Here is a 26,174-nt window from a genome sequence, read left to right as displayed (position 1 = left end):
CAAGACCAGCCTGGTCAACATGGTGAAACCCCGTCTCTACTAAAAATACCAAAAGTACCCAGGCATGGTGGCGGGCACCTGTAATCCCAGCCACTCAGGAGGCTGAGGCATAAGAATCACTTGAACCAGGGAGGTGTAGATTGCAGTGAGCCCAGATTGCGCCACTGCACTCCAGCCTGGGTGACAGAGACTCTGCGTCTCAAAAAAACCAACCTATCAACCAAACAAAGAACAGAAAACCTTCCTTGTGCCCAATTGCCCTCATCTCAGCTCCTCTCTCCTTTCTCCCTTCCATCTTTTTTTTTTTTTTTTGAGTTGGAGTTTCGCTCTTGTTACCCAGGCTGGAGTGCAATGGCGCGATCTCGGCTCACCGCAACCTCTGCCTCCTGGGTTCAGGCAATTCTCCTGCCTCAGCCTCCCGAGTAGCTGGGACTACAGGCGTGCGCCACCATGCCCAGCTAATTTTTTGTATTTTTAGTAGAGACGGGGTTTCACCATGTTGACCAGGATGGTCTCGATCTCTTGACCTCGTGATCCACCCACCTCAGCCTCCCAAAGTGCTGGGATTACAGGCGTGAGCCACCACACCCGGCCCTTCTCCCATCCATCTTGGGGACTCCCATAAACTCAGTGATTTCAAGTTAGAGGGAAGGAAAAGAAGGGGGGGCAAAACATATCAAATGGAGGCCAAAAAAAGGGACAGTGTCAATGAAACTAGGGAAGAAAGAATCACAGATGGACAGAGTCCCAGCCAAAGATATAAAGCGCAACAGAGTCAGAGGCCCATTGAGACAACGATGCTGGACAGAACAGGAAGACTGGTGGCTTCAGAAGCACCGCAAGAGTGAGGCCTGGAGAGAGGCGGGGGGCCAGGTGGGCAGGGGGGCAAGGGGTGTGCTGAAGCTGGCCTTGTTCCAGTTCTGTGGCACTGCTGCAGGAGAGAGTCCCCTCATTATGCAAATGGCCTCTGGGGTTACCATAGAGGGACATCTGCTTGGTCCCCCAGTGGGTGGCTGCCTGGGCACAGGACTTCCAAGAGCCAGCAGCCATCCAGACACAGCAAGATCCCAGCCTCCCACCGCCAGCCCAGTTCTCAGCCTCCAGGCCCATTCCTTCCAGTTCTATTCCTCTGTTCCAGGAGGAGGCCCCCAGGTGAATCTGAGAGGAGGGGTGAGTGCTGAGGGAGGAAAGGAGGCAGCTGAGGGGAAGAAGGGCTGTGCAAGGCTGGGGCGAGGCGGAGGAGGGGCACAGGGGCCCTCTGACGCAGCTGAGAGGAAAGTAGAAGGGAGACAGAGGTCCCCTCACCAACAAGCCTGCCAGTCAGGACAGCTGGGAAGGAGGCTCGGGACTCCATCACCCCACACTTCCCTGCTCCTGTGGGGACAGGCTTGTTTCTAAAAGGCAGAAGGCCCTGTCCTTGAGTGGCCGAGGCACTGGCTGGAGCAGAGAGGACGCCAGGCCTCACACAGCCCACGTCCCGCAGCACCCCACGTCTCCCGCCTGCCTGGTTTACTTTCTTCTACCTGGACTTGAGCATTAGGGCAGGGATGAGGCCAGCCACAGAGAGGGAGAAGCTGGGAAATTAAAGCGGGAACTGGAAAGTGGGAGAGACTGCCAAGATACAGAGAGACGGGGCCTGGGAGTGCTGAAGGGCGTTGGGGTCCTTACTGAGCACGGTGAGTTTGGCCCTCCGGGAGCGCAGGGCGGCCTCTGTTGCCTGGCATTCATAAGAGGCGTCGTCAGAGAGCTCAGCATCCGTGATCTCCAGGTTGTACTGTCCCGCGTCTGCGGCGCCCACGACCCGGTACCGTGGCCAGGCTGCAGAAACAGGAAGAGTGAGGCCCAACCTCGGAACAAGGACGCATCTTCAGCCATCCCACGCCAGTACGCCTTCCTCTGCCCTCTCCTGGGACACCACTGGCAGGTGAGCAGGTGAGGCCCCAGACACAGACACCTGATGCCACGACGCCCCACGGCGAGGCTGGGAGCCACACAGACGGAGGAACAGACAGGAGGACAGCTGAAGCTGGGAGGTGAGCAGATGAAATCTCCGAGGCTGTTTGCAGACAAATGCCTCTCATAATAATAGGAGAGAAAGAGGAGAGAAAGAGGCACGCAGCAGGGAGCAAAGGGAATGGGGAGAGAGGGAGAGCCAGCGTGTGGGTGCCAGGAAATACAGGGCATCACGGCACAGACGTGAGCTCACTGGAGCACTTCTGCAGGACTCAGAAGGCAGAGGGAAGCCTGAGACAGGCCCAGGGAAGAAGGATGAGGCAGGGGCCTGCCAGCTCCCTGGAGGAGCCCCTAAACCAGAGAGTCCTGGTTTCCCGCAGAAGCAGTGGCTGGGGCAGTAGGCTCTGCCCTCCTTCCTCCAGGCTCCCCCACCTCCTTCTGCTTCCCAGCCCTCCCGACACGTTCCCACATCCACTTCTTCCCGTGATCTCCCTCTATCCAGAGGCTATTGATTCTTCTCACTCCATATCTATTGATCTCACTCTCTCTCCCAGTTTCTTTCTCTTTCTGTCATCAATAGATGCACCAGACTCATCTCTTTCCCTTATATGGATGGCTCTACACAGACACATTTTCCCCACCTGTACTAACACATGGAACTCACAGCACATTATCTCAGCTCCCTCAACAAAAATAAGAATAAAAACATACAGCCCACCCCCACACCCATATTTACATCATTACAGCGCTTTACAGCTAAAATGTGTTTTCACAAATATCTTCTCCCATTTGGTTCAAAACTCACAAATGCACTTCTAAGGCAGAGAGGCTGCAGCGACTAGGGCTGTTTCACACATTGGTAAACCAAGGCCCAGAGAGGTGAAGTGGTTTTCTCAAGGTCGCCCAGCCGGAGCCTGCAGGCGGTGGAGGCAGGACTAGAACCCAGGTGTCCACTCTGCTGGGCAGCCTTTCCAAAGGTCTCTTTACTTGCTTTAGAATACAGGAGGTTGGTTTTCTGTGTGTGTTTGACTGACTCATTATGTTTGCTTCAGCACCGGCTACATAGCCAGTGCTTAATAAAGGCTTGTTGAATGAATAAATAAATGAGTGCTCAGGCTGATATTAAAATGAGTTTTTGGCCTCTGAGCAGACATCGCCTGGGCAGCGGGGAGGAGAGGGGCTGGCACCAAGCCAGGCCGGCATGAGACACTTGCGGGACTCAGAAGTTGCCTGTGCCCTCTCCTACCCTTGCTGCAGACTCGGGAGTCTCCCGGCACCGCCTGCTAGACGGCTGTCTGCCTGCAGCGCCCCTCACGGGGTCTGTGTCTGCCTGAAGCTCTCTGAAGCTCTCCTGGTTTCCTGGGCCTCTCCGGCTTCGGACTGCCTTCCTCAAGCCAGTCCACGGTGGGAGGAAAGGCAGCGCTGCGGGGTGGGAAAGCCGCAGAGATGGGGCTCGGGAGCAGAGACAGAGGGGTGGCCGGAGCACACAGGAGGGTGGTGAGGGAGCTAAGGGACGGTGAGTCCAGGAGTCTATGCTGGAAGTGGGGAATGTGGGAGAAGATGGGGCAGTTTTGCATTGGGTAGACAGGCACTCACCTTTGAGGCCCTGGCCCATGCCCAGGGCCAGCCCGTCCTTGGTCCATTGCACAATTCCGGAGTAGTTGAGCAGCACGCAGGGGAGCACGGCCCGCTGTCCAGCCACCACTGTCTGGTCGGCCGGCTCCTGGCTGAAGCGGGTCTGGGTCCCTGCAAAGCCAAAGCTGGCACTGGGTAAGATGAGTAAGGAGACGGGCTTCTCTAAGGGGTCCCCGTCACCACACAGAAGGAGGGAGGGAGCCTCCGGGTGGGGATGGGAACTCTCCAGTCCCTGCCCTCCTTCTGTCTCAACCCTTCGTTCCAAGACAAGACTCCACGTCTTCGCCCTTTATTCCTTCTTCCCTCCAAGGCCCATGGGAATGGGTTTCAGGAGCTGAAGTGCTCAGCAATCACAGAAAATGGGGCACTGTTATATAAAGCCCTTAGAAATGGGTCTAGTCCTCCTCCGTTTACAGAGGAGGACCCTGAGGTCCAAGGAGGAGAGTAACTTACTCAAGGGCAAGTTAATGGCAGAGCCAGGATTAGAACCTGAGCCCCTGCATCCAGGTTCTGGTGGTTCCTCTACTACCCCCTGCCCCACCCCACCCCCACATTAATGACTCCTGCTTAGACATGTGTTATGTGAGCTGATGCGAGCCAGTGTGAACCAACACACATGTGCAGCTATGCCGGGTACAATTCCTCCATGAATACCTCATGGTAGATTCTATGGCGCCGGCATGTACACGTGTGTATAGAAGCTTCCCGGGTGGGAAGTATATCCAGAACAAAGTAGCTCTGAACCCACTTCTTGGCACATGTGCCCTTCTCGGTGTTCATCCTTTGCTCCCAAGTGCAGGGGGGCAGGAGTGTGTACACATGAACACACCTGCACACACCCACCCTCCCTCACCGTGGGAGCTGAGAGGCCACGTGACTTTGTTCCACTCTCCCTCCGGCTGTGGGAGCTACACATGGCTGCCCGGCTGGCAGCTCGGCCGGGAGCATTTGATTAGAGAACTGCAGAGTAATTGCCTTTAATTGTGGAGCCTAAATGGAGCAGGGAATTGCATTGCGGGTTTTTCTCCCCCAGCACTCCCACCCACCACCTCCAACCAGCACTGGTCGGCCCCAGTGGTGGGCAGGCCTAGGCTCCTTGCAGAGCTATGTGAGCTATGGGGCTGTGGGGAAAGGAGGAGGGGGGCAAGGGAGTGGCTGGAGGACGGCAAAGGAGAGTTCTGGGGCTTCCTTGCCATGCTCCCAACTTGTCACGCCAGCTAACTGAAATCAGCTCTCCCCAAAAGTCACGGCCGCCTCCTTCTTCTTTCCCTCCCCAGCCCATGAATCTGCAGAGGCTACAATCCCCAAATCTGACCTCTTCCTAACACAGCTTTCTAAAATTCCTCTGACCCATCATCACTCCTGTGTGTAAGCAGACCTAACTCACCCCTCCCCACTCCGGGATCTCCCTCTAAGCCCCCACAGAAGTGGGATCTTAGTCTTGTCTCCTCCCTTCCTTTTCCTTCACCAGCCCCATTTCTCCTTTTCTTCCCAAACCTGCTCTACATTTCCCTCTTCCAGGAAACCCTCCTAGCCCAATTCCTTGTCCCCTTGGGCAAATATAACCGGTCACATCACTCAGCCCTGCTGTCATCACTATGTACAGGGATTCCTCTCTCAAATTATCAGGGGTTATGGCCATGATTTTGTTTGTCACATGGCAGAGGGCAGCAGGTAGGTGAGGGCGTTTGCCCTATGTGTTCCAGGAGAATGGGAACCTCTCCTCTAAGGCAGAGGGCCAAGCTCTCTCCTCCATCTGAATCTCCCTGAACATCCGACATCCATCCACATTGGTTGTCGCACACAAAGAGGACTGAAGAAGAGGTGGCCGGGGGCCCAGCGTGGACTGATAACCAGAATGGGATCTAGCATGAGGCAGCCTCTTTACTCTTGATTCAGTGTGCAAATTTAACTCTTTGGCTCTGCAGGGGCCAGGAAGTTAGAAACAGGGTCCCTCTCCCATACTCCATGAGTGGCTCCCCAACTCTGCTGATGTGACCTCTCATTCGTGTTTTCTAGAGGATGATCCCTTTTGAGAGATTAGGGTGGCAGGTGCTGAGATCCTGGGGGAGGGGTGGGTCAGGTGAGCAGCCAACATTATTAATTCAAGCATTGCCCTCATTATTATTCAAATTTATTCATATCCTTGCGCATTTCTCTAGTGCAGCTACATGCCGCAAACTCTCCACACTCACATTTCTCCTTCCCATGGCCCCCGGAGCCCAAGTCAAGGGCTTAAGAGTGGGGTTGCTGGTGAGCCCTGGCTCAGAGGTGGAATTTATATGCATAACTTTCTTGCATGAAGCCTGGACACCCTGGTCTCTTGCTGAAGTCTCTCAAGGACAGTGAGCAGCTGGCCCTTGTCCACTTGGAATGGAGAGGCAGCTGACCCTGTGGCAAGATGGAGATGGGCAGCACTTGAAGTAAGAATCAGGAGATGCGGTTCTTGCAGAGAGGTGAGGAGTGGTGTGACCTTGGGCCTGTCAGTTTCTCAGCTGGGCCCCCACTTGTTCATCTATACAATGACAAGCCTGGACTAAGGACTGCTAGATCCTTCTGCGCTCAAATACTAAGAGCATAGGTTTAGGAGACAGACTATTGTTTATATATTGCCTATGTGGCTTCCTCACCCAGTGACCTTGGCCAAGTTACCTGCTAGGCTTCATTTTCCTCCCTGGTAAACTAGGGAATGTTAATGTCTATTTCTGGATGGCTGTCACCGTCAAATGAGATGAGGTGTATGCTCTGCTTGGTTCAGTCTCTTGCCTGTACACAGTAAATGGCAGCTATGATCATTATTTCTCCTGAGCAGTTAGACAATCAGAGGGACAACGGGAAACCTGAGCAGGAACATGACAAAGAAGGTGGTGTCTGACTTCCTGGGAGTTTTGAAGTTTCCTCTTGATTTAGGCCTGGTTGAAGCAATTCAGTCCAGACACAGGGGGATGGAAGGAAAAACCCTGCAGAGAGTCAGGAATTTAATTCGATGGAAAGGCAGACTAGATCCGGAGCCTACAAAAGCCACAGGCAATGTTTTCTGGTCCCAACACAGACCCTGCAGTCAACACAGAATCCCAAATAGAGTTCAGATGCCCCTGGGTTATGGCGACCTGGCTTATGACTATGGGGACGCCCCAAGTCTGCCCTCACCAAGTCCTGTTCTCTCTGATCTGTATACACTAAGCCTTTGTCACCTCTTCATGCCCTCGCACAGGCCTTTCCCTGGGGAGGACACTGCTTCCCCTGTTTCCTCAGGATTCAGTCACCTCCTCCGGGAAGTCTCCCATGACTTTTGTGTATTCCCTCAAGGTCTTCCTACTCACATCTCACTTCTGCTGTAGTAGGGTCCACACTGCACTGGCCACCCTGTCCCTGCTGGGCCCCAGGGGCAACTCCAGGAGTCTGGACCATGTCACTCATCACCAAGCCCATCACCTGGTGTAGGGCCTGCTGCCCGACACACCACAGGTATTACGAATATGTCTGTTGACTGAGGGAGTGAGAGTGAGTAAATCCCAGTCCACAGTCCTGCCTGTGAAATCTCCATTCAGAAAAGGAGCCATCGCATGCCCCTGCCCTGAGGGGAGGCTCACAGACTTCCACAAAGGCAGAGACAGGCTGGGCGGGTAAAGGGGACAGCACCCTCCTCCCAGCGAGAGAAGGAGCAATGCTGGGGCAGAACTCGGAGTCTGTCCTGGGAAGCTCCCTGAAAACAGAGAACTTGGAGCCGAGGAGGGAAGGGCAAGGGAAACAGGCTCTGGTTGGTTCTGACACATGGTGGTGGCGAGAGGGATGTGGGAGAGCAGAGGAGAAAGCCTAGGAAGGGAGCAGTGAGGCGCAGGGCACGGTGGCGAACGCCTGTAATCCCAGCACTTTGGGAGGCGGAGGCAGGTGGATCATGAGGTCAGGAGTTCAAGACCAGCCTGGCCAAGATGATGAAACGCTGTCTCTACTAAAAATACAAAAATCAGCCGAGCGTGGTGGTGGGTGCCTGTAATCCCAACTACTCGGGAGGCTGAGGTAGAGAATTGCTTGAATCTGGGAGTCGGAGGTTGCAGTGAACCGAGATCGCACCACTGTACTCCAGCCTGGGTGACAGAGCGAGATTCTGTCTCAAAAAAGAAAAGAAAAAAGAAAGTGAGCAGTGAGGTGCAGGCCTGGGACAGGGCACGGCTGCTCAGTCAGCAGGAAAGGGAGAGGGGACCCAGTAGCATTACAGTGTAAAAGGGGGTGAGGTATTGGTTTGACCTTGAGTGTCAAGAAGTCACCAAGAACCCAGTACAAGTGGCCTAGGCACACATCTGTGTGCACATTCTACGTCTCACGCCCTGATTGCATGGCCTTCCACCATCCGTGCCGCAGAGCAGGGCCTGCCCTGGACTGGGGGTGACATTTCAATCCTGTTCCTACCCCTGCGTCCACTTCCAGGAAATAAAACCAGTGCCAAACAGAAACACAAAAAAACTGCTCTATGTGGTGGGGTGGGGAGGTGACCTCGGGGGGCCAGGTGGGAGGGGAACCAGGAAGGTCCTGACCACAGACATAAAGTGAAAACAAGACCAGCCTTCCACTGCCGGGTCCAATCCTGGCAGCTCCAGTCTGGGGCCAGCCAGTGAGAGTCTGTGCGTATGTTTCAGGTGTATTCCCACCTGCTTTGATCTCGCTCCCTCCCTGTCTTCAGACACCATCACAGCTGTGGTGAGCTCTTAAGCAGTCATTGTGAAGACAGGCAGAGAAAAACCCAAGCAGCACACCCGTGTGCCAGGGCACGCACACTCACATGTACTCACACGCACCCACACGGTACCCAGGAGAAGGCTGACAGAGGCGCAGATGACGCCGAGAAGTAAGACAAAGACAGACACCCACACAGAGGCAGAGGGAGAGCGAGGAGGGAACGGAGACTAGAGTGAGAAGGGAAGAGGCGAGCTCTGTGGGAAAGAGCCCAGGGTGGAAAGGATGCAGGTCAGACCGCCAGGGATCCAGAGAGAAAAGCACCAGGAGGAGCCAGTGAGACGAAGACACCCACGGAGTAATAGAGACCCAAGGCAAAGCAGGGAGGAAGGAGGCAGAGAGATGCAGTAAAGGAGAAAGACAGAGGTGGAAGGGGAGTGGGGGCCCTGGTGGCATCCCATCTCCTGCCGTAGTGTTGGACACTCCGTTTTTCTCACCGGGAAAGAGATTATGAGGAGGCCCAGCCAGGGTTTGCAGGGAGGTGAATAGCCTAGTTAGGAGGAGGAGATCAGAGCCTTGATGGGTGAGGGGAGCACAGAGGGACTCTGGGGAGAAGTCAAGAGAGCAATAGGGGACTGGGCGTGGCAGCTCTGTGCCTCTTCCCCAGGTGAGGAGGGGTAAGAGGCGACAGAACCCCAATCGCCCACTAGCTTTCCCTCTGTCTCTCTCTCAGACATCCTTCCTTTCAGGTCAGCCCACAACCTTCACCACCTGCACCCCATAACGCAAAGCTCCTCTAGCCTCAGACTGGGAATCACCCCCTCCCTATTCTCCTGCTGCATCGTTGGGGCCTCTGATTATAACACTTTATCACAGCCTGCCTTGGATCAAAAATTACCTGTGTGTCTGTTTCTGTCTCCCTCACTCTCCCGGGAGCCCCTGCCTAACAGAGAGGCTTTGATTTACCTTCCTTGTCTCTTCAACCCCAGCAATGTTCCTTAATAATAAACACTCCCAATTATAAGATGCCAACTATGTGCCAGGCACCGAGGCGGATGCCCTGTAGACATTGTTTCTGTATCATAATCCACTATTATTATCTCCATTTTACAGAAAAGGGAAATAAGGCTCAGGATGCTTCAGGTACAGCTGTTACGTGGCAGAGATGGGACTTGAACTCAGGTGTTTTCTGCTACAGGGAAATCCAGGAAGTCTCTCCTTAATAGACTAGATTCATGACCTCTACTTAGAAGATAACTATCAGTGACCTGAGTTCTGGCCATCTCCCATTCCTGCTTCCCGCCCTTCAGCTTAGACTCCCATCTTAATTCTGTTTACCCCCTGGGAGGCTGCACTCCTCAGGATGGGCTATGGCCACAAGGACTTGCCCCACCTGCTGCCACAACACAGAAGGTTTGGTGTAGAGGTCCCTACATGAAGGGAAGAGTGGTACCCAAGGCTTGAACGCCTGTCAACAGCATCCAGAGAGGTTTCAGTGATTCATGAAGCACCAGCCTTCAGGCCACCAGTGGCCACAAGCAGAAGCAGCCCCTGCTTTTAAAGGGCCAGTCGCTGTTCTGTGCAGCGGACTGATCGCCTGCCACTTCTATACACAACAACCCAATGAGGTAGGCACAATGACTATCCTTCATAAGAAAACCTAAGGCTCAGGGACATTAAGAAACTTCTGTCTAGTCAAACAGCTGGTAGGTATCGGACAGAGAGCACAGCGAGGAGCCAGACCACTGGCTCCCTTGCAATGCCATCTCAGCAGCCTGGCCACTGCTGTCTTTTCATGGAACCTCCCAGCTCAGGCCACGTTGCAAACCCGCAGGGGCCTCTCTACCTCCCCTTAATACTGTCCCCTCACCTGGAGCATTCTCTCCCTCTTAACACTGATCTTCCTGGGGTGACTATCCTTGTTCTCCAGCTCCCTGCTCCATCCTCATCATAGCACTGGGGTCCAGAGCCAGGCCAGTCTCTTGTGGACGCACTTCCTGCCCTTGCAAAGGCCTGGGAGGACAACGAGGTCGAATCCCATTTTTGATGAAGAACTAGGAAGTGACCTCTAAATCTATCCTAGAGAGGCTGGAAATGCCTAGATTCATGCACACACACACACACACACACACACACACACACACACATCATATACTTCTTGTAGGGACGCATGCACCGTAACACACAAGCACATGCATTTACCAGCAAGCACATGGGCACACACATCCTTCCCACATTCAAGTACTTGTCCCTGCACCCACGGATGCCCGTCTGCTCCTGTATCTCTGCACACGTGCCCTGATGGTCATGTTCCCAGAGCCCAGGCTGCCAGGCCAGCCCGGAACCAGAGAGGGAATGGGGCCAAGCACATGAGATGCCAGGGAGCCAGGCGGCAGAGGAGGGGGGTGGTGGAGGACAGGCCCTGTCTCCCCGGATTTATCAAACGAGCAGTAATGAACCCCCTGGGCCAGAGCAGTCCCCACGCTCTCCACTCCAGATCGTGCTGCTGGTTCAAAGGGAAGTCTTTGATTTGCACCGACAGCTTTCAGATGGAACTAAATCTCTCCACACTCCACTCTCCCTCCCTCTCTGCTCTCACATCTTGGCTCCCCCCGCCCCTGCAGAATTCTGTTCACTCCCCACCCCAGTCATTCCCTTCTTCTCTATGAAAAATATAACAGCCAGAGAGGTCCCCTTACATTGGGTTCTCTCCGAGAAAAGAGGATTTCAATTCTCTAGGCTGGGCCTTCGAAGGGGGAAGGAGAGAAGAAAGGGAGAGATTGGCACTTCTGATAGAGGAGAGAAGGCAAGGAGGAAGGAGGAAGGGAGGGGAGTGCTGGGCTGGGGCTGGGCAGGGTGAGGACAGACAGAAAGAAACCTGGCCAGGGCCACGGAGGCAGGCAGAGGCTCCCCGGAGGAAAGCTCTGCGCCTGCCCAGCTACTATGGTTGAGGGGTCAGTCCGACCCAGAATCCTAAAATGTCAAATTTTGATATGACTGACTTTAGAGACTCTTAACTCCCTCCTTTGACAGGTGAGGCATCAGGGGTCAGAAAACTCCGTGACCTTGCTCTCAGTGGATAATCTCAGAGGACTGACTATGCGTAGACGTCAGGTGATGGGGCATCAGACAAAGAGTGGGAAATGACAAATGGCATTCCCCAAAGACAAGTTTCCAAACATTTAAGCACTATTATCACCTCCTGTCTCTGCCCACCAAAGCGCTCTGGCTTCATTTCACAGTTTGCAGTGAAAAAGACACTCAACAGTAGGAGCCTCAGATGCCCAGACTGAATCCACCTTTACTGCCTTCCCACTTCTGTCCTTTCTCATCCCAGGAAGCCGAAGCCATGGGTAGAAGAATCAATCTCTCCTCCCTCACTCCAAGCGGCTTGGCCACCGCCACCCTGATGTCCATCTCTAAGGCTGGGGGTATGGTAGGGACAGCCGTAGGGGAATCTTTCCAGGGACCAGATGGGATTTTACAAGTGGCCAGCGTCTGGCCTGGTTTCCTTGCATCTGAGCAGACCGCAGAGGCCAGCTGCAGCGGGTGGCTGGCGCTCACAGTGGCAAGGCAAGAAGGTTTACTGTTCTGAGCCTGTGGATTAGTCACCCAAAGAGGCAGGAACAGAACCCAGAAAAATGCAAGGGAGATCAGCCCAGCACAGTCCTGCCAGGAAGAAGCAGAAGAACTCCAAGCCAGAAGTGAGGAGGTGTGGGCTTGTCTGGTCCTGGTTCTGCCACCAACTTGCTGTATGACTTGGAGTGGTCATTTCCCTTATCTGGGTCTCAGACTCCTTAGCCTGTAAACGGAAGGAGAAGATTCACTTGGCCCCCATGGGCCTTCCCATCTCTAGTGTGCTCAGATTGCACCCCTGCCTCCTGCTCTCCTAGGGCCTCAGTCAAACCTGAGGACATTTAAGCACTCAGCACCAGACTGCTGGGAGGAGGAAGTGTACCAGGGCCCACCCTGGCATTGCCTCCCTGGAGCGTTTCTTCCTTCATCCTGCAGGGATGTGGAGGGAGGTCTGAGGGTCTGTGTTACTAAGACAGAAGCTGAGGACTCAGACGAAGTATCCAGCATAGGAGAAGAGAGGCCATCCTTTCTGTTCCCATTACGAACTCCCATCAGAGTTTCCCACATCCCTGCCAACAGGCTCATGGTGGTGCATGGAGGATAAAGGTCAGGCAGGCGGGGGTCCCTGAAGCGACCTGCCAGCCCAGACTCACTCACAGGACTCTGAGCTCTACATGGAAAAGGCTGGCAATGGTGGCTGGAAACATTCCCACCTGCCCCACTTCAACCTCCAGCTCCGGGCACCTGGGCCAGGCCTAGTAGGCCAGCTCTGTGTGAATGTGCCCTGGCAGGGGCCCCTGAGTATATTTTATGGGAAGGACAATGGTACGGGGAGCCTAAATGTGCTGGCTACAGCAGGTGCTACCGACTGGCGGGAGCAGAAAGGGGGTGGCAGGGCCGGTGGATGGTTCTGCTGAAAACCTGAATTTCAATCTGGCTTTAGTGGGGGAGACAGAAGGCAGGTGGCAGGCAGGGACTTAGTTCAGATAGGAAGCTAAGAGGAAGGAGGGCAAAAGACAAAGAGGGAAGGAGGCGGCCGAGCAGAAACTAGGCCAGGGCCAGAGAAGGCTGCAGGAGATGGACGAAGGCACCAGGAGCTGGGGTGGGAAAGCAGGAAGGGAGGGGCAGCCTCTGTCCTCCCCATCCAGGCCCTGCACCTGCCTCCCCGACCTACAGGAGCACAGGGAGGCAGGGCCCAAGGCTTGACTTTCCAGCAATCCCCAGGGTCCGCACGGTGGGAGGGAAGGGAAGCGAGACGCAGGACACTGAAGGGATGCCTCGATGTGCGAAGGCAGACTGGGAAGAGAAAAAGATGGGAAGAAAGAGTCGCAGGCAGAAACAGAGAGCAAAGGAGATCAAAGAGAAAGCTGGTTGTGGGAAAAGTGAGCAAGGGGCTGGTAAAGATTGTTTTAAGGTCGGGTAAGGAAGAGAGGTGCCCAGAGGACACCACGGTATGAAGGAAACAGGGGACAGGACAGAGACAGGCAAGGGGAAGACAAGGGAACAGAATTAGAATGATGACGAGAGGTGGGTGGGAAGGGTCTTGACGGTCACCCCTCCAACATTCTTTATTTTGAAGGAGCTGAGGGTCCGTGAGGGAAGGCGGTGCATGGGATGGGGAAGGCGGTGCATGGGATGGGCATGTCTCCAAATTCCCGGTGGCTCTGGCGCTAGACTCACAATGACAGAGGGCCCCTCTCTAGAAGCAGGTACACCCCAAAGCCTGCTCTTCCTGCACTGATGGTGGGGCAAGAAGAGACTCTTCCTGGAAACCCTCCTTCACTGAAAGAAGAAACAAAAACGAGGTGGGAGAGAGGAATTACGGAAGAGAACGTTGGGAAATGTATAAAAAATGAGAAGTGAGAATCAAGAAAAAAAAACGTAAGGAGACCATCTGGGAGAGGAAAATAAGAACGGAGATAAGGACAGAGGAGCGAGAGAGAAGAAACTGGAGAAGGCTGAGGGGAGGGGGCGGGCGGCAGGGGCAGGGAGGCCCCACAGGCAGAAATTCGGGCCGCAATTCCCACCCTCGGGCCTCATCTGAAGGTCTTGAGCTACTAGATCAAAGAAAAGGAGTGAAGTCCTTGGGAAATGGAAGGACGTTTTGAAAGGATTAGCCAAGGAGGGAGAGGAGAGAATGAGGTGGGCTATAGCTGAGGTAACACACAAGGCGACAGAGGGCAGGGTCTTTGTGTCTCCCCACAAACACAGCTCACAGCTCACCTCCCTCCCACGGGCGTCCTCAAGGGACTCTGGAACCTTGCCCTCTTAGAAGGGAGGTCAATCAGTTTCATCTCCTGCCATCCTGCCTTTTCCTGGGCAGGCACAAAATTTTTCCTGGGGTCTAACCCCATTCCCTTCTTTTACATAAAAGCCATCCCCTCTGGGCACGACACCTCCCCACAGGCTCCAGAATGAAGGCAAGTGGAAGTTCTGCTCTGAAAACCTCCACTGCTTGCTTCAACATTCTTAGTCACCACTGACTGTTACAAACAGAGCTTCGAAGCCCAGTCTGAGAGGAGCCACGATGGTACCTGCGTCCCTGCAACAGGCTGGAAGCCCAGGAAGAAGTGCAGGCTGGTCCCAGACTCTCTCTCGAGGTCTCCTGGCACTTTTAGGAACGGTCTCCGGAATAAACAGCCTCGACTCGGAAACCCACAAAGGTCTGGGCAACAGTCAAGGGCATTCTCTCCTTGACCCCAAAACCAAGAGAACCAGAAGTAAATTCAGGTCTTCTGATACCCGGCAAGCGCTCTAAAGGACAGCTCTGTTTCTAATTTTAACAAGTTTTATACATTTCTATGCCCTCTCACCTCCCACTCCACCTCCTGCTCCTCTTTCCCACCTCAAAATTAAAAAAAAAAAAAAAAAAAAAGGCCAGCAGGTTTAGGTGATAGACATTATTCTCCTTCCAGAGGCTGGAACACATCATCATAGATAACTCTGCAGATTTTTCTAGAATTTCCAGATAGACTATCTGAGTCTATGAGCGAGGTGAGCAGCTAACACGGGACAGTGCAGGGCTCTGATGACTGCTCTAGACATCAATTCTCCCTGGATCCACACTAGTGCCTCTAAGAAAGGCTGGCTTGGCAGACACTAGACATGCCCATAACACTGGTGTCCCCAGACCCCATCACTGCGCCCTCCATACAAGCCCTAGGATAAACATGAACACCTGTAGATCCCAAGGAATAGATACCGTTATTCACGTAAGAACTTTCTAATAGCACATAGCAGTGGCTTCCCGTCACTAGAGGTATTCAAGATAAGGCTGGATGGCCTCCTGGCAGAAACGCTCCGGAGGGCTCTAGGCAATATTTAGAATTCCTTTAAATTCTGGTGGTTTAGGATTCTATTTACACACCATATATTTTCTTCTGACTTTGGACTTACACCCAGGTAATTAATTTGTAACAGGTAAATTAGGGTGGACTCGAAGTTTAGAGGAAGGAATTCTTTAAACAGGACCATCTGAAGGGGAAAGAACAGGTCAAAAAACAGTTTAGGAAGGAAGTCAAAGGTATCCGTAAAACCTCTTCCCCACGGCAGTTAGCCATAAGATGTCAGAGAAACGGTAATGAGACTTGAACGTAATCACGTGGATTCAGACCTGGAGTTTAGTCTGCAGCTATGCCGTTTTTTTATTCTGGCTCCGTTTCCAGATGACTAGATGGCAAACTTCTTGAGGCAATAAATGCAATCTTAGTCATGCATCATTCACACACACCACAGGCGCTCAATAAATGCTTATTATTTGGTTATTAATAAATTGCTATTTTTTGGTTATTGTTTGGTTACCGAGTTAAGGATGAATGTATAAAACACCATCCTCCAGAGAAAATAAACTCTTCAATATACACTTTTTCATGTAATAAATACTTATTGAATGCCTACCACATTCAATACAGAACACGTTCACATCACCATATGCAGCCTCATCCCAGGACAGGACCCACTGTCCTGGACCCTGGAATACAAAGGTGAACATGACAGACCTAGTCCTGCCATCGTCCAGCTTAAGGTCCAGTAGACACACCCAAGCACCAAGTCCATACAGTGTGAAGGCAGCCATGATGGGGCAACATGGAGGAAGCTATCCGAGGTGCAGGAAGAAATCCTGTAGGAAGTGATTTCTATGACAAGCTCTGAGGGATGGGTAGGAGTTTTCCTGGTAAGCAGCGAGAGAAGGGAGAAGAAAATGTCCTGGGAAGGCAGAGGGCATAGACAGCAGTGTGAAGTTGGGAAAGCAAAGCCTTTTAGGATCCTAGAAACAGTCAGCCTGGCTGCTGTATTGAGCACAGCTCTCCTGGAAGCCAGGCAGTGTGCTTGATGGGATGGGCAAGCTGGAAAATGGGAAGTTTCCAGCTCTCACATTCTATGAGGGGAGACAAATGAGTTAACAACAAATTAAGTGCTGAAAAACCCTCCCAGTGTCATGCAGTAGTAGCCAATGCTGGTAAGATGAAATCAGGGCCAGCTCGGTGGGGACAATGACGTGGAAACTCGTGTGATCAGAATACTCCCGAGGGCATGGACATGGGGTCTTATTCCACTCAGGAGCTTACAGCCTTAATAGATGATTGTTGAGTGAATACCTTAATTGATGTTTGTTGAATGAACAAAAACACTGAATTTTTTTTCATATCTGACTTCCCTTGGGCCACGACTCATACTGTTAGCCTTTCATAGTTCTGGTCCCCTACTATAGCCTCGTAAGTTGGACACGGGTGGCCTTGCTTGGCACAAAGTAGGTATTCAATAAATACACATTTATCGGCAAGAATGGCATCAAGCCTTGAAGACAAGAAATATTTCAACAGCCAGAGAACTGGGGGAAGAGTATTTCAAACAAAGGGAACAGCATGAGCCAAGACACAGAAACGTAAAAGTCCAGTGAGCAGTTGGAAGTGGCTGGGTTTCAGGCACAAATAAATTGGAACCATGATCAGACATCTTTCAAAATCTAACACCTTCTCTTTCTGAACATTTCTCAGTCTCTGCCCTCCAGAAACTTCTGGACTATTGAGAGGATGGACATAGACAAAGAAAGAGGTCCAGATTCAGGAGGACCAAAGTGGAAGCTGTGGCACATCTAAGCCGCACAGGGCCGTCCGTGTGTGTCAGCCTGATAAGGGTTGGGGACGGGCTCCAGATGAATCAGAAAGGATGAGACTGCGATGGTGATGGGAGTGTGTTTTCTATCTCCGTACAAGGGGGGACACGTGTGTCCTTGTTTGCATTCACCTGTCTAGGTAAGTGTGCACGTGTTAGCACACGTCAACATACTAGTGTTGGTATATAGCCACCAAAAGGGAGAATGAGGCACTTTCTGAACATAAGCAGGACATGCTAGGGATTTCCAATTAATCTCCATTAAAAAGATTTCCTGCAAAGACACTCCTAGAATCCCCAGGTTGGGGTCATCTGGATCAATTCTGCATAAAGTAAAAGCAGTTCCAACCGGCTGCTGAATCGATCCATCTAACTCGGTTCACTCTACACGTGCAAGGGGCACAGAGTGTTAATTTGCTGCAGGGAGCTGAGGAAGCCTGGAGTGGAGGCTCCATAATTAAGAGCTGTAGGAGCAGGTCTCAATATGGCAGCATTCAATAGGCAGAGGCTTGCATAGAGGAGGGAGCACTCAGAGGCAGAATCAGGGTTGATGAGGCTGGGGCTCTTGTTCTTCTCTGCTGTGCCTGACTCAGTTTCCTTGTCAGGCGGAAAATGCCCCAAGAGCAGAGGAGGCCAGGAAAAAAAAACCACTTATCTTACCACTCTCAGAAATTTACAGGATATTGGTGGGGGACATGGTGTTGGTGACCAATTGCAAGTCTGTGGTGTGAGCACATGGAAAGACTTTCTCTTTAGGGCATGCACACTGATGACTGTTCCTGAGACCCCAAAGCATATGAACACCAGGGCAGCTCTGTGGCCTCATTTCCATGAAGGAGGCAAGTATTTAGCAGAAAGAGAGAGTAACCTACTTGTCCACATGCCAGCCACTCCACCATCTCCCAGCAGACCTATATCCATCCACAGCCTGCTATGCAACCTTCAAATCCCCTTCCTCCAGGCAGTCTTCCCAGACTACTCAAGCCTCTTTTGCTTGGCCTCCAGGTTGAGTTGACATCTTTTGTTTATCTCTACCTCGGTTTGCCTAGATGAATTCTAACTGAGGTCCCCCATCTATCCAGAAGGTGGGGACAGAAAAAAACTGGGATTTGAGTTAGGTGAAATGAGACTGGAGTTAGGAAAGTGGCCTTTAGGATTAGGGTGGGGAATACACAGAGTGGGGCTGTGGGATTGACTAGTGCTCAGTATGAGCATTGGGGTAGGCAGGGGTGGGGGGCGGTCAGGATTGAAGCAGAGATTATTGTTAAGGATAGAGCTAAGGTTTGGCTTATTATGTTCTCATTATTCAGTAAGCATTTATTGATCACTTACGCTGTACCTGGCTCTGAGGGGACTTGAGATGCTGTGCCTCTTCAAGGGCTCATGTTCCAGTTAGGATTCGGGGTTACAGTGATTGCCGGGATTAGGTTTGGGTTGGAATTAGTGTTGAGGTGGAGGTTGGGTTCGGGGTTACTGTTTGGGGTTAGGGTTGAAGGAATACGTTTAGGGTTAGGAATACGTTTAGATCATATGTAAACACACAGGTTGGTGTGAGGTTTCTGTGTAAATTCCTTCCTCCAAGTCTCTGCTCCTTGATTCTCTTCTCCCACTGCTTACCCATGCTTGTCTGTGCTGTCTAAGGCTTCCTGGACTTACTGGAATCCGTTTAACAATAGCGACCATCTGCCACCCCTCCTAGTGATCGGCCCCCTCCCCTTTCCTTTCTGCTCCTCCTGCGTCTTTCCCAGCAGGGAGTCTGCATCCTGCATTCCTGGGCGGGGCGCTGATGACTTCTGTCCTCTCTCACAGCTCACATTCTGGGGGTCTCTGACCTTTGCCCCTCCTTCCCAATCTCCCTGTCTGTAGCCACCAGGATGAGCCATTTGTACCCATTCCCACCCTCCTTCCTTCCACCACTGCCCCACACAGCTTAAGGCTCTCACACTTCTGTCTTCATGTGTGGGACCCTTCTGTCTTCAGCTGAGTTCTTATCACTCTCTTTCTCTCCTCCTTTGATCCCTTTCCCATGTCCTGCAGAAGTCTCCTGATCTCTCATTTCAATCTGCCCTTCCCCCTCCACTGCGCCTTCCTCCTCCGTTAACCCCCTTCTGAGGAGACTCCCAAGCCATCCCTCCAACTGCCTCTACTTGCCTCTTGGGCTGGAGAAATTTCTTTTCATCTCCCCTCATCAGTCATATGGGGCAGATCCCTAGAATTCCTGCTCTTCCTGGCATCCCAGCCAGGAGCAAGTTATTTTGTAGGAAGAGTCGTTTCCATGCAATACTAGGTATTGAGGAATGCTGGAGTGGGGGCTTGAAGCAGGGAAGTGTTTCTTCTGCTCTCATCTTGTTCCAGGGTGAAGTAACATGACTCCAGGGCTGTCTCCTTGCCCAGAGTTTAGGAGGTGGCTGGATGAAATACCCACATTTCAGGAGTGGTTTGGGAAGGAAGTTTCAGAACTACCTGAGTAGAGGTTAAACTGCTCCTGTCCCCACTTTCCATTTCAGAGAATTCTGCCCATAAACCCACTGAGGGCTGGGCTTCCGGAGGTGTGCCCTGCTCTGTCCTCTGCCCCTTTCTTGTTCTTGGAGCCCTCCTGTTCTCCCCTGAGAACCTAATCCGCCACTCATCCATCCATCCATCCATCCATCCGAGGACTGTGAGCTTGATTGATTCTGATATCAGGAAGCAAAGGCTGCTCGTTGGAATGCATGGCACCCTGTCCTTCTTGCTGGGAGATAATCGAGGGGGAATATTGCCTCGTCCAGGAAACGAGGTGCTAAATTTGTTGTGAGATAGGTGTCACAGGCAATCAAAAGGCGGCTTTCTGCATCCAGCCCTGAACAACTAAATGAGAAATCATTAGGTTACTGCAGACACCAGGGACAGCAGAGGTGGAGGGATGAGGGATCACCTCCCCATTCCTTGGGGGTGGGCAACACAGGGAGATCTGAAAGGGAAAGGAAGAATCAGAGATGGAGTGAAAGAGCGTGAGGGAAGAGGCAGGCTGCTTTCTGAGGGTTTCTCCTACACTTGGAGGTGGGGTATCCTCTTTGCCACAGCTGAATCCAGCTCCTCTCTAGGCAGTCTTGTGTGAAGCTTTAGCGGGTAACTCCATCAGTCATGTGCTTCTGGCTCCTCCTCTGGCATCTAGGGCGGCTCTGAGGCTGAGATATTCCGACACAGGACAGCGAGACAAGTGAGCAGAGTTAGGCGCCCCCAGATCCGCAGAATTTGGGGTGAGTAGAAAAGCTGAGACAGGCTCATGGGGGAGGCTGATGAGGGTTTGGGTAGGGATGGGAAAGGAGAGCCGACCCCCCACCCCTGCCTACCCCAATGCTCATACTGAGCACTAGTCAATCTCACACCCCCGCTCTGCATGTTCCCCGCCCTAATCTTAAAGGCCACTTTTCTAATCCCAATCTCATTTCACCTAACTCAAATCCCAGGTTTTTTTCTGCCCCCGTCTTCTGGATAGATGGCGGTCCTCAGAATGAAGGTAGAGACAGACAAAAGATGTCAACTCAACCTGGAGGCCAAGCCAAAGTGGACACGGTGGCCCCTGAATCCTCAGGCCAGCTGTGGACGCTTACCCTTGCCTCTAACCCAGACGCCCAGAGCGTTCTCTCCTATAGTCCTATTCTCGTCCCAGGGACTGGGTGCTAGCAACTGGGAGTGAACATGGGTTTGAGGGCTGGGCCACGGGTGTGAGGCTCCAGACAAAGGCTTTAGACAGCAATAAGAATGAGTTAGACGTGATGAGGCCAGTTCCTGCAGAAAGAAATCTGACAGGGAGTAAGTGAAAGGACTCCAGTTTGAAAGGCAGAACCGACACATCTTCCCACCCACAGCCCTGACCCTGGGGTCCCTTGCTCAGACCCAGGGCGCAGGAGCGCGCTATGGCATGCCCGTAGAAACACGCAGTGAGGAGGGTGCTGTGAAGGGCGTGGAGCTGCTCTGAAGACCCTTCCAATCTGCCCCACAGCTCAGGAGCAGGGACAGCTCCCTCTGGGTCCCGCCCCTCCCTCTCTGCCTCTCCAAAGAGCAAGGCCCTCCACGTCTCTCAGGACCCGTTGGCCGCGGCGTCTGGGAGAGGAGCTGAGTATTATGTTCTGTTCTTGCCGCAGCCAAATCTGATTATCAGGACGGGTGATGGATGAGCTGGGTTTGGACCCCCAGCTCAGGAATGGGATGATGGAGTTGGCCTGTCACTCTCTCCAGGGGATGAAGCATCAGGTCCCAGATGTCGCCTGCAATGTGCATACCTAAGAGATGTCTCCCTAACCAAGATCCCTGAGGGACTGAAAATCCCTCTCTGGCTTCCAACTATTTCTTGATATAAAGACCTTTGAGCCTCATAGTACCTGCACTAGCTCCCGGAGACCTGCAGAAAGCAGGGTCAGGAACTCAGGTGTCAGAATCCCCTGCCCTGGGTGAGACCCATTGCCGCTGGCTGGCTGCCAACATCCGTGGGGTCACTTTGAGGGAGGGGGTGGAAAAGCTTGCCTCAGCTCTTGGCTAGGGGCCTCCAGGCATTTCTCAGTGACAGCCATGGGCCTTGGAAGCCTGGGGCAGGGCAGGGAGGGAGGAGGGAGAGAGACAGCACAGAATAATAATGAAGGATTTTTAATAACTCGTCAGCTATGGTGTCAGCTGAGCAGCAGCGGCAGCGCAACCCGTTGGGAAAACTTGGTGAGGAATTGTCTTCCTAGGAAGTGAAAGGCGTCAGAGGGGCTGAGGGCAGGGAGGAAGTGCCTTCTTCGTCTCAGGCGCCACAAAGCTTTGCGTCAGCATCCAGCTGGTGGTGCTGGACAAAGTGCAAACAGAATTACAGAACCCGAGGCCTGGCCCTCTGGGAGCTTCCACTCTGGGCCAGACCTGCAGGTCACAGACTTGGCCAAAGACAAGCAATCTGTGAGGACGTTACTGAGCACAGCCAAGCTGCCCCTCCAGAAAACCACAAGCGCCCAACTCACCCTGTGAAATCAATCAACTGGAAGGCAATTACATGCTTATCAAAGGGCTGCTTCTCTTTACCTAATAATTCACCAAGGAATTGTTTGAAGTAGGAGTGTTATCCAAGAAGGTTAGAGAAAGCCCCTGGTGACCACCTTTTCCATAGCCTCGTTTTCAGATGAGGACACTTGAGGTCCGAAGACACTGCAGACAGTTGGTGGCAAAAGCAGGACTGCTGGAAACTAGAAATCCAGGTCTCTTGGAAATTAATACGATTTTACCTCCAAAAACAGAATTTCCATATGCTTTTCAGGGGACCACCTGATGCAGAGAGTGGAGCACCTGGGTACTCTGGCATTTCAAGGGCAACTGACTTTTGAGTGGGAGAAATGGGGAAACCTGGGGTGACCCCATAAAACTATTACATATCTTCTCTTTCCCTCAGATCATCCTAGGAGGCCTCCCTGGAAGCAGTGGCTATGGATATGAACTAATGGAGACATAGCTCCCAAGCCTTTAGGTGATGGTGGGAAAGGGCTCAGTGGCATGAATAGAGAGGAATATTCCAGGTCTGTGAAAAGCCCTGGAGAGAAATTAAAAGACAGGAGTACTTATCTTGCACACAAGTGAAGGCACAGGTGAGGGGACTGAGAATAGTCCAGATCTTAGGAAGTCAAGGTCCCTAAAGGGTTAGTGGCTTTGAGCAGACCACCAAAGACAAGGCAGGGCTTCCTTTCTGGGATAACAGAAAGAGCTGGCTGGTATTTACCGGAAGCTCTGGTATCCTGCAGAGGCCATTCCACATGTCCCCACACCCCAAATAAAGCCGAGTGGAGGTGTCAACCCTCAGCTCCCTTCACTTTAGGCCACAGTGCTAGGGGCATGGGACTCATGCCTCTATCCCATCCACTGCCGAGAGCCCCCAAAGGCAGTAGCATCTCTGCTTCCCAGGTCCTGGCACACGACAGGCACCTAATTAGGGCTTGATGACTGAATGAAGGAAGGAATGCTGGAGTATTTCTAGAAGACGAAAAAGCAATAAATGAAGGTTTGGAAGAAGGAGATGGGCGTGGCAAAGATGCCAGGATATGGCACCTCTGTATCTTGGCAGAAGGCCAAGACTGAATGATTCCTTCCCTGTTTTAGAAGGAGAAACTAAGGCACCAAGGAGTAGGCACATGTTCCACATGAGAAGTTCAGAAATGAAACCCAGAAGTCAGTCCCACAGCCCCAAGCCCAAGCTGCCATCACCCCCGCCCAGCCAGCTGCTCTGGAAGATGTAAAGTGCTATCTAAACGTGATGCATTATTAACACTTTAGAAATCATATTTCACAGTCGCCCGGCTGGAGCTGGAAAATGAATTCTTCCTCCTGCTCGCCAGCAAGGGAATTATTGTTAGAGCCAAATGTGACAGCAGTGACATGTGACCAGGGACAAGGGAGGGGTGGCTGAGGGTGAAGGCCAGAGGCACACAGCTGGGGCAGGTGCTGGCTGCTCCTCTTCTTCCTAGAGCCCTGACCAGGCAAGACAGCCAGCCTGACCCCTGCCTCTCCCGGTCACGACCATCAGCCTTCAGGGGCTCTTTGGCTGGCTCCCTCACCCCTAGACCCCTGCTGATCACTCCCCAGGTGCAGAACCTTGTCCTGCCCTGTGAGGAGGAATTGCAGGCGGTGGTGGACTCTCCAGCCTGATGGGAAAGGCAAGTCCTTGGGAGAGGGACACAAGGGCAGATGAGCTCTCATCGCCACTGCAGGGGCTTCTCGGGAGAGGAGGGTACAAAGCAGGACGGGGAAGGAGCGCCCTGGAAGGGGGCGAGGGCCTCCAGGCAGGCCCAGAGGTGTGAAAGAGAATGGTGTTGACAAACAGGGACTGGTTTTGCCCATTTGGGCTGAAAGGAAAGGAGTGAGCAGGATGGGAGTGGGGGGGGAGCATATCCCTGGCAGGGCAGAAAGGAGGAAGCAGGCAGTGAGCTGCATCCTGTCCTCACTGCAGAAGCACCAGCCAGAGGGAGGGGGATGGGGCTGAGGGAGAGTCCTCCCAGCAAACACCAGTGCCTGCTCATGGGTAAGAAACCAGAAGGCCTCAGGTGGTAGATGCGGAAGAGGTAAAGCTGCCAAAGTCACTGCCATCCCCATGTGGGACCCCAACCCCAGGCCTTCCTAGAGGGTGCCGGGCTCCTATCCATATGTTCTACTGGCAGTGCAGGCACCTTGTAATTAGGCATGGGGACCAGATGAACCCATTTTCAATTAAAACCTTAGCTACAGGGTGCAGAGATATCAAGGCGGGTAGGTTTGATTCTTTTCTAAGCCAGTCTTCAATATTTGCAGTGCCTGGAAGGAGATGAAGGGAGGGCGCCCAGGCAGCCCTGGCAACGTATAAATTCTGCTCATAATTACATGACTTTCAACACCACGAGATGCCAATAAAGCATTTGCAAGGTACACAAATTAATGGCGTGTTGGCATTCCCGAGATGACCCTTGGACGGCCAGGGCACAAGAAGGGGGGCTGCGGTTCTTGCCCATGAGGTTGGGGAAACTGAGGCTACTGACACACAAATCTCCTGTTTCTCAATAAAGATACCCCACATTCAGGTCCCCCAGACCTGCCAACTTATCTTTCTTAAATCCTCAGCCCAATGAGGGTAGCAAAAGTAAAGGACTTAACCTGTGTTTCTTCCAGAAGGAAGTGGAGGGGGCCAGAGGTACCAAAGAGAGTGGAACTGGCAAGGTGCAAACAGCTGCTGGTGATGACAGCGAAGATCAGGCTCTAGGGGCTCCAGATGGCCGCCTCCCCTTCCTTGGTTTGACCTCTTTCTGTGCTCCCATCTTCTTCAGGTGGGCCAAGAATAGGCTAGGCAATCCCAGTCTTCTTTGTTCTCATTCATTCAGCAGGGAAGGCAGGCAGCAGAGTCGCAAGGGCAGGCACTTAGTGTCAATCAGGGGCCAGTGTAGCCTCACTGAGTCCCAGTTTCCTCCATGGAAAAACAGTGATTCATGGTGGATAGCCCAAAAAAGGGGGAAGCGAGAAAGCCCAAAGAAATGAGTCTGAAGATGCTTGGTCTCGTGCTCAATAAAAGTGCACCCCCAGTCACCTCCCACCTCCACCCCCAGTGTAGGTAGTAAACGTGTCAAGATCAGGAACTTGCATCTTCCCCGTCCTTCTATTGTTTCAATATCCCCCAGCACAGGTCTCTCTGCAGGAGTAGGTACTCGATAAAATAAATATTTGTTGAATTGAACAGCATTGAGGAAGATAGAATATGAGGAATGCTAATGACAATTTGGTAAGGGCAGGTTTTAGTAGAGAGAGCAGCAGAAAGCATATCAGCTGGAAATTGGAATTGAATCTGAACTCCAGCCCTGCCACTTACTGCCAGGGGGACCATGGGTGGGCCACCCAGCTGTAGGCCCTGTTTCCCCATCTGTAAAGTGAATGGCTACACAGAAGACATGGAAGATGCCTTCCAACTCTCAAGGTGCTGTGAGTTCTTTGAGGACAGGGAAGGGGCTTGGAGAACCATTCTGAGAAAATGTCCTGACGAGTTCTTGGCACAGGCGTAGGCTGGCCATTAGCACATTACTCAAAGCTCAGCATGCTGTTGGGATAATAAAAAATTAAATAATAGTAACAAGGATGCTTCCATAAATATCCACAGGCAACTTGTTGGCAAGAAATCTTGTTTATATAACTTCTATGAATGAGATCCCGTCACGGTTAAGCAGCCTCCCCTCTTTGGTCCTGCCCTCACCCACCCTCAGTCTCAACCCATCCCCACCACTTTCTTGATTCCTTCTGGTCTGTGATTCCAGCAAAAACTAGAAGAACTCTGAAATCTAAACTATTGATTCCATTCAATTCCATTCTATTCTAACTAGCAAACAAGTATTAGGGACCTACTATGTGCCAGAGTTTATGCTGAGCCCCACAAGATAAGGGGATTAATAAGGCACAGTCTTGTCCAGGAGAAATTTATATTAAATCATATTTAGCTTCAGCTAAATAGGAGGCTCAGGTCAATCGTCAGCTTTAGTGTTTAGGAGAAAAATGATCAATTTCAACAATGGGAAAGGAGGAGAGGGTGAATCTGAGAAGGGCCTGTGTAAGGGGCAAAATTCAACCTCAAACCAGGAAATATGGGAGTAAAGGGACTCTGGGCACAAAGAACAGAAAGGACATGGGCAGAGAAGTCTGTGGTGTGTCTGGGGAAGAGTCTGGTGTGGCTGAGTCACTGGGTATTTGCGGAAGGGCAGGGTTGTAAG

General features: G+C 52.3%; 1 protein-coding gene across 5 annotated transcripts in view; it reads right to left on the bottom strand.

The window, feature by feature from the left end:
* The window catches only part of KIRREL1 (kirre like nephrin family adhesion molecule 1), a 107,363-nt gene that overhangs the window by 19,262 nt on the left and 61,927 nt on the right, over positions 1-26,174 (bottom strand). For all 5 annotated transcript variants that reach the window (XM_012449759.3, XM_064370385.1, XM_064370384.1 and 2 more), the window contains exons 2-3: positions 3,550-3,699; positions 1,669-1,818 (exon numbers count right to left, since the gene is read on the bottom strand). In XM_012449759.3, coding sequence (XP_012305182.1) covers positions 1,669-1,818; positions 3,550-3,568 — 169 coding nt within the window. In that variant the 5' untranslated portion in view covers positions 3,569-3,699. The remainder of the gene's footprint in view (positions 1-1,668; positions 1,819-3,549; positions 3,700-26,174) is intronic.

The sequence above is a fragment of the Aotus nancymaae genome, unplaced genomic scaffold (assembly GCF_030222135.1).
Source record: "Aotus nancymaae isolate 86718 unplaced genomic scaffold, 86718_ANA_hifiasm-v0.15.2.pri h1tg000108l, whole genome shotgun sequence".
Classification (NCBI taxonomy): Eukaryota; Metazoa; Chordata; class Mammalia; order Primates; family Aotidae; genus Aotus; species Aotus nancymaae.
This window is presented reverse-complemented; position numbering and strand designations above follow the sequence as displayed.